Source organism: Electrophorus electricus, chromosome 6 (genome assembly GCF_041902795.1).
Source record: "Electrophorus electricus isolate QZ-2024a chromosome 6, ASM4190279v1, whole genome shotgun sequence".
Taxonomy (NCBI): Eukaryota; Metazoa; Chordata; class Actinopteri; order Gymnotiformes; family Gymnotidae; genus Electrophorus; species Electrophorus electricus.
Window position 1 is genome coordinate 24,858,283 of NC_137502.1, and position 8,773 is coordinate 24,867,055.

General features: G+C 48.6%; 1 protein-coding gene across 13 annotated transcripts in view; it reads left to right on the top strand.

The window, feature by feature from the left end:
- veph1 (ventricular zone expressed PH domain-containing 1) overlaps positions 1-8,773 on the top strand; it is a 62,684-nt gene that overhangs the window by 23,616 nt on the left and 30,295 nt on the right. For all 13 annotated transcript variants that reach the window (XR_004775869.2, XR_014124200.1, XR_014124199.1 and 10 more), the window contains exon 6: positions 2,248-2,457. Coding sequence is in view for 8 of the 13 variants with exons in the window: in XM_081716085.1 (XP_081572211.1) it covers positions 2,248-2,457 (210 nt within the window). In the remaining 5 variants the exon portion in view is untranslated. The remainder of the gene's footprint in view (positions 1-2,247; positions 2,458-8,773) is intronic.

The following is an 8,773-nucleotide window of genomic DNA, read 5'->3' on the forward strand; positions in this document are numbered from 1 at the left end:
GTGGATGGGCATGGATGATTTACCAAGGGAGGAAGATGGGTCGGACAGGCGGTCAAACAGCTAGCGGCTGACTGACCCATCCGGCCACGTCAGCACCGCGGCGTTGAAACGGCCAGCAGCAGACAGGAAAGAGACGAAACAAAAGGCATCAGTCATCGTAAAATGGAGTAGCAGGGAGGTGGCTGGGGGGACGTTGTTGGGGGCAGGACTGCACGCGGTAGGGCGCGGGGCTGACCACAGTTGGTAGCGGCAGGGTGGCCGGACGCAGCCTGCTGAGTTGTGCAAAGTGCAGGCCTTGAAATGAGCCGGGCAGCTCAAAGGGTTTTAATGAGTCGTTGCGTTATTTCGAGGGAAAGAGAGAAAGACAGAGGAATAGGGCAAAAACAGGAAAATAAATATACAGGACAGAGGACTACAACCTCCAAAATAAACCATCTGCGCTGTATACTGAAATCTCTACCCTTTGTCTTCCATTACAAGTGTGCTTTGATTCACCCGGTGTTCCCTTCCTGTCAGAGAAATGTGCCGAAATGTGAACATACGCTACAGATGCATTAGATTAGATTGAAAAATGCTGGAATGTTCTTGTGATGAGCCCTGGTCAGTCAGCTTAGTGAGAGAGGGTCACAGGTTCTCGCACCTCAGAGTCACGCTCCTCACGTGAGCGTAGTGAGAGAGGGTCACAGGCTCTCGCACCTCAGAGTCACGCTCCTCACGTGAGCGTAGTGAGAGAGGGTCACAGGCCCTCGCACCTCAGAGTCACGCTCCTCACGTGAGCGTAGTGAGACAAGGTTACAGGCCCTCGCACCTCAGAGTCACGCTCCTCACGTGAGCGTAGTGAGACAGGGTCACAGGCCCTCGCACCTCAGAGTCACGCTCCTCACGTGAGCGTAGTGAGACAGGGTGACAGGCCCTCGCACCTCAGAGTCACGCTCCTCACGTGAGCGTAGTGAGACAGGGTCACAGGCCCTCGAACCTCAGAGTCACGCTCCTAACGTGAGCGTAGTGAGACAGGGTGACAGGCCCTCGCACCTCAGAGTCACGCTCCTCACGTGAGCGTAGTGAGACAGGGTCACAGGCCCTCGCACGTCAGAGTCACGCTCCTCACGTGAGCGTAGTGAGACAGGGTCACAGGCCCTCGCACCTCAGAGTCACGCTCCTCACGTGAGCGTAGTGAGACAGGGTCACAGGCCCTCGCACCTCAGAGTCACGCTCCTCACGTGAGCGTAGTGAGAGAGGGTCACAGGCTCTCGCACCTCAGAGTCACGCTCCTCACGTGAGTGTAGTGAGACAGGGTCACAGGCTCTCGCACCTCAGTCACGCTCCTCACGTGAACGTAGTGAGACAGGGTCACAGGCCCTCGCACCTCAGAGTCACGCTCCTCACGTGAGCGTAGTGAGAGAGGGTCACAGGCTCATCTTTGTCTCCCTCTCTGTCTCTCTACCCATCTCTCCAGTTCCGTCTCTGCCCCTGTCTCTCCCTCTCTGTCTCTGTGTCTCCTTGCATGTCCTTTCAGGTCCCTGTGTGTGTGTATGTATGTATGTGTGTGTATGTATGTATGTGTGTATGTGTGTGTGTGTGTGCTGTAAGAGCTGAGGACTGTGGGGGTTATTTAGAAATAGGCCGTTGAAGTGAAGGAAACGTGATCAAACCTTGAAGCTTTTAATATTATAGTGACTCGTAGTCACACTGGATGACTATGTCGTAACATCCTATCAGAAGCAGAACAGCTGTGATGCAGCACTCTGCTCTGTGCTGCCTGGGCTGTGAGTCAGTGAGTCAGTTTAAACAGTTAAAAAAAAAACAAAATTGGGAAACTTCATGTTTTAATTTTAGCACACTCTCTCTGCCTCCCACTCTAACTCCTTATTTCTGGAAGTGCTGCAGAGAGTCAGGAATTCACCAGGTGGTGGGCAGCACCGAATACGGCCAATCAGTAAGCAGCTCTTAGTGAACAGGGCCAGAGCCGAACCTCCAGAGGCCTCCTTCAAGGCCTGATTTCTGTTCCTACCAGACTCCCACACAGTCCAGATGCCCCCCATAAGGGGGCAGGACGGTCTTCCAGCATGCCTTTTACTCTCAGGCTCCACCTTTTTACATTTCACAGTTGTTAACAGCTTCCCCTGCCGTTCTCAATGTGTGTTTATGTTCATACGTGCGCGCGCATGCGCATGTCTGTGTTCCTTCTTCCGTTTTGTGTTTTTGGATCTTTCTTAATGCTAAATGTGTGTCTTCTTGATCTGCCAGGCACTGACCCCTCTGGTGCCATCTCTGATTGGTCACCTCAGTGATGCCTCTTTGAAGGAGGCCCTCCTGGCTGTGCTGGTGGGCGTGGCCCAAGTCAGCCCTGCCTCGCTCCACCCCTTCCTGCCAGCATTGAGGAGTGTGGGTCAGCAGACACCGGGGCTGCTGGGAAATGTGGTTAAGATCCATGGGGCAGTGGGCCTGACCAATGAGGTGAGCACCTAGCATGGACACACACATGCGCACGTGCACACGCATTCACTTATATATGTATCTTCTTACATTGCTCCCCCCCCCCACCCACACACACACACAAAAACAGCTCCTCTACAATCATGAGCTCACACACACCTATACAGTGAAAGGTTTATTTTTGGAGAATGCTATAGCTTGACCATTAGCTATAGTCAGAGTTGAGCATGTGTCATTTCTTACATCATAAAACTCATTTGTCATTTGTTGTAGCTGGTCAGTGTACTCTAGAGACCAGTTATGTACTGGAAGTCTTTATCTAAACCTGGTTTTGCCATAACACGATGCTACAATGATTAACAGATGAAGTTTAGAATACTACATGGACTAACGCAAGCATTCTTGCATTCCCCAGAGTTTCACTAAAGCAGGTTACACACTCACACACAGACATACACACACACACACACACTAACAGCTTCAGTCGGGTTGGATCATCACTGTGAGGCTTTACGCGTCACTCTGACAGAATACCAAAGAGTCCTACAGGGAGAAGAAGGCTTCAGCTGAGTAGAGTGTTTGGATGGATGAGAACATCTTTTAATCTTGCAGTCGTGTGTGCGTGCGTGCGTGCGTGCGTGCGTGCGTGCGTGCGTGCGTGTGTGCGTGCGCGTGCGTGCGTGCGTGCGTAATTACCAGACTGGTATCTGGTGTCCTAACTCCCCCACATCCTGCTGTCTGTCAGTTAGATGCCATTTCCTGCTAAATGTAAGGTAACATACAGCCTGTTTGTAAAATCTCTTTTCTTGCCATTCTGTTTTCTTGGTTTCTTCCCTTCTAGATTCTATCGGTGATTTAGTTTTTTTCTTTTTTGTTTGGTTTTTGTTGACTTCACTCATTTTCTCCATGTATGTTCATCATCTCTCATTCTTTTTCGCTGTTTCTTTTTCTCTTCCCCCCTCTCTCGTTCTCTCGCTCTCTCCCACACACCATCTCTTTCAGTAATTGCTCTGTTCAGGCATGTTGAACCAGGCATTAGGGTTGCATGGCCAGCGTCACTTAACCCACTCATCCAAGAAACACGTTTAAACACATTCCCCTGAACCCTGTCATCCCTGAAACATATTTAAACACATTCCCTTAACCCACTCATCCAAGAAACACGTTTAAACACATTCCCTTAATCCACTCATCCCTGAAACACGTTTAAACACATTCCCTTAACCCACTCATCCCTGAAACACGTTTAAACACATTCCCTTAACCCTCTCATCCAAGAAACACGTTTAAACACATTCCCTTAACCCACTCATCCCTGAAACACGTTTAAACACATTCCCTTAACCCTCTCATCCAAGAAACACATTTAAACACATTCTCTTAACCCACTCATCCCTGAAACACGTTTAAACACATTCCCCTAACCCACTCATCCAAGAAACACGTTTAAACACATTCCCCTGAACCCTCTTATCCCTGAAACATATTCAAACACATTCCCTTAATCCACTCATCCCTGAAACATATTCAAACACATTCCCTTAATCCACTCATCCCTGAAACATATTCAAACACATTCCCTTAACCCTCTCATCCCTGAAACACATTTAAACACATTCCCTTAATCCACTCATCCAAGAAACACTTTTAAACACATTCTCTTAAGCCACTAATCCCTGAAATACATTTAAACACATTCTCTTAACCCCCGCATCCCTGAAACATATTTCTTCAAAAGAAAAAAGGTAAGGTAAAGAAAAGACATGAGGTGGCATAGTAACACACACGTATACACACACGTATACACACACATACACGTCACACTACTGTAAATACAGTTAAGACCTTCAGACTTCATATTACTGTATTACAAACTCTGCCCTCCATCCTCACCATTATGTGTCCGTTTCCCCATTCTTAATGGGTTTGCCCCGCCCATTGTAATATTTGCATAATGTATTCTGTAAGCTTAATTACAAACAGAATTACACCGACAGACTTACCATCATTCCCAACTCCCACCCGCCATCCTTTAAGCACATGTCGAGATCTTCAGTCCGTGCCGGGTCCACGGCCCGAACCCAGAGCATCGTTAAAGCGGCTTTTACGGAGCCACCGGCAGGGCCAGAGACGTGGCACGCATGTGCATGTACTCATCCGGCTCACGAGCATGAGGAAGTGGCCGGAATGTTCCAGGTGTGTGGGAGGAGCCCTGCGAGGGACCTCTCACCTGGCACCGTGTGAGGTCCTGAAGGCAATGCCAGGGATGCCAGTCCCCTATAAACCCCCCTGAATTCAGTGTACCAGTAAACAGATGAAATGGACTAAACAAAACATTGGAGGAAATGGTTTCATATTGTTGCAAAGAACATGTTACTCTGAAGTTGAACATCCCTGGTGTGTATACGTGTGTGTGTGTGTGTGTGTTCATGCACACATGCTTGATGGGAACTGTGAGTTGATTATAAGTGATGGGCCAAATTGCTCATCTTCCTCTGGGTAAGAGCTCCGTGCTACAAACTGCAGTTTTCTGTGTCACAGAAGCCAGCATTCCTGAGTCCCCCTGCTGGAGAGCAAATGGGCACAGCCCAGTGGCACACACGTGTGTGTGTGTGTGTGTTCATACTCCAAACGCACTGCATCTTTAAATACACTATAAAAGCTCCAAGTCGTAGGACGCGGGCGGAGCTTTCTCCTGGTGGTTTATGTCTGGTATTCTTCATGACCTTTTAATGTGAATAATGAACTTTAAATCAAGAAGCCAACCTTCAGTCTACCTGGTGATGGTTGCGTTTGTTTGTTTTTTTTTAATCCGGACACCCCAGAAACGCAGCATTGCAATCCATGTTGTGATTGCAAAACACTTTTTCCCTAAAGACATAAAAAAAAAGATTTGGTTTGCAGCTTTTCCTGCTCCTTGTTGCCATGTCTCTCTCATCCCTCTCAGAACCTAGAATGAGCCTTCCCATCATGCTCTTCCCTCACCTTTTTGTCCTATCTCGCATCCCGTCTCCCTGCGAGACTGGCCTGTTCGGGTCGTGTCCATAGCCCTGGATGTGAGAGATTATCACGCAGGGACTTCTGAACACAGCCATGGGGTGAGCTGGGAGCTGAGGAGATGCGCTACCTTTTGGCTCTACACCAATCAGCACCTTGTCAGCAAAAAGGTCACGTGACCTCTCCCGAGTTTTACTGTAACTAAATTGTCCAGGGCCCTGGTTCCCGCTAGGCCTTCGTCACTGCATTTATTTGCAAATGGTCCGTGTTAGGTTTAATTTCGGAGGGATTACTGAGATTGAAATCGGACAGATCGGTGGGATTAGAGCGACCCGTTTGGCTGAGAACTTTCCAGCAAATGTGCTTGAGTGGAAAACTTCAATAATGACAGTGAATGTGTGGCTACGTTTTCAGCTGTGAGCTGCTGTGGGGGGGGGGGGGTTTCTTCACAGATAAATATACTGGAATTCAGGTTTGAATTACAGCTCTCTAAGGCTAAGTCCTTAAGGGAACAACTGACTGCTTTCTTACTGAGGAGAGACAGTCAGTCAGGCGTTTGCGTGGAGTGGCTGGATGCTGTGTTGAGTGTGTACGCCGAAACATACTCAAACAGTGCTGCAGCATGCACATGTGGTACTGACAGGCTATATGAAGGATATGTAGCCTTTGCCCTTCCAAGCTAGCATGTGGCATGAGAGAAACCTGCGATATGGGAAAATGTCTACAAATTCAAAACATGGGAATAAAACCATGACTCTAGCAGGAGGTCTGTATAACGTGCAGTCATGCGTCACCTTGCTGGGATGCAGGCTGTGTGGAGAAAGATCACTTTATGGCTAAGTGGTTCCAGGAGGGTTGGTGCAGAGCACTGACTAGACCCTGTCTTCTGGGCACGGCAGGGACAGGCTCGGGACAGGGGACAGACTGAGGACAGGGGACAGGCTCCGGATGGAGGCCAGGCTCAGGACAGAAGACAGGCTCGGGATAGAGGAGAGGCTCGGGACACGGGACAGGCTCGGGATAGAGGAGAGGCTCGGGACACGGGATAGGCTCGGGATGGAGGAGAGGCTCGGGACACGGGACAGGCTCGGGATAGAGGACAAGCCTGGGACGGGGGACAGGCTCGGGATAGAGGACAAGCCTGGGACGGGGGACAGGCTCGGGATAGAGGACAAGCCTGGGACGGGGAACAGGCTCGGGATGGAGGACAAGACTGGGACGGGGGACAGGCTCAGGATGGAGGAGAGGCTCGGGATTGGGGACAGGCTGGGGACACAGGACAGGCTCAGGAATGAGGACAGGCTTGGGACAGGAGACAGGCTCGGAGCATCGCAGCCATTTCAGGTATGCTCCAGGAGCAAAATGGGTACACAAAAAAAGAAGTTAACAACCAGTGTGTGTGTGTGTGTGTGTGTGTGTGTGTGTGTGTGTGTGTGTGTGTGTGTGTGTGTGTGTGTGTGTGTGTGTGTGTATGTGTGTATGTGTGTATGTGTGTGTATGCGTGTGTGTGTGTGTATGCGTGTGTGTGTGTGTATGCGTGTGTGTGTGTGTGTATGTATGTATGTGTGTGTGTGTGTGTGTATGTATGTGTGTGTGTGTGTGTATACGTATATGTATATATAAAGTGAGGGAGCGAGAGGGGGATGGCATTTGTTTGTAGATGTGTTCCTTCATGCTTGGTTTGGAGGGATAACTGGCTCCTTTTGCTGGCTAACCCCCTGAAGAGTTTTTGAGGACACACCCCTTGGAGCCCCTCGTGTCGAAAACCAAGGGCACTGGAATGCCTCACTGGAGGCACGGGCATCATCGTTGAGAGCCCTTTATCTTTGGTCGCCAGTTGCATTGTCAGTCTGGCACCAGTCAATGGCCCCATTGTGTGCCTCGGTTTGAATTCATAACGCTGGCCCAGCTGGATGTATATGCAAACCAGCGGCTCGCTCCTAGCCGAGTTTACCCAGAGAGCAAGAAAGACTCTGTGGTTCTGACTCAACCTAGCGGTGGGGCTTCCAACACATAGCATTTACCAGCGAGCAACGTTTCCGTCACTGAGTGGCAGACTTCGGGACGTTGCTGCAAAGGCCAGCGTTGTTCGGGGAGATCTTTTCCTTCTTCTACAGAAGAAACTCCTTACTGAGATTTCATGGAAATGTATCCATTCAATGACCCAGTCCAGCCTTCGGCAGTTCAATAAACGTATTGATTTTATGCACATACTCTCACACGCGAGCGTAGAGTTGTGGTTTTCCCCAACCATTTTGAAAGACCCGTGAACCTTTGCTTAGAGGATGTAAATGCATAACATATAAAATCTTCAGAGTACAGCAATAAAAATACAGCCTCAGTAATGCTGTTAAAGCTAAAGAAAAGTAAACAATTATTAGTAACCCTTAGAACAACTCAGAATCCAAAACAGATTGGTCAGGAACGTTACAGAGCTTTATTTGCAGCATAGTCTGGCGTGACAGTATGCAGATTCCCATATGATAAAATTAACCAGAAGAATAGGTGAAAACTGTTCATTCTGATTCTCTATATAAGAATGATTTAATTAAATAAGAATTCTTATTATATAAGTATAATATAAAGTTCTATTTTATAAGTATTATATAAGGAGATTAGAGGGAGTATAAGCAATAGGTGCAGAGTTCTGATGTTAAACATGCAGCTAGAGGTGTTAAAAATATCAGTGTAGTAAACAAGTTGTTTGGACAGAGGTCCTGGCTCATCCGACGTTACGTCCCGGACCTCCTGTACTACACTGCGATTCTGACCATCACTGTGTTCACATGTACATTAGCGTGTCAAGGACTGCAGTGAAGCTCAAAGAAGTGCTGAGTCATCTCTGTCTCAGTTTGTCTCTGTTTGTCCCTCGCTCTCTCTCTCTGTCTGTCTGTCTGTGAGTATCTTGGCTCTCTGCCGTCAAAGCATTGTGCTAACGCAGGCCTATCTTAGTGCGCAATCTCTTCTCTCGCGTTCGCTGACACTCAGGCATAAACTCCAAGACGACCAATGACAACTGAAGTATTGCTGCAGAAACTAGCGTTTAAGTCATGCGATTTCGATCTAATCGACTCTGATAGATGAAGGATCTAGTATGTGGCATCACCAGGGACGTAAGGAGACATCAGAGAGCTGTGTGTGTGTGTGTGTGTGTGTGTGTGTGTGTGTGTGTGTGTGTGTGTGTGTGTGTGTGTGAGTGTGAGTGTGTGTGTGTGTGTTGAATCAGCAGAGCCCTGGCCCTGGTTTCTACAGATGCAGTGATCTGGAGTCGTGCTGGTGTCTGACTTAAACACTACCAGATGTTTATGTTGTTGGCCTCCCAAATTCCCAAAAGCACCAG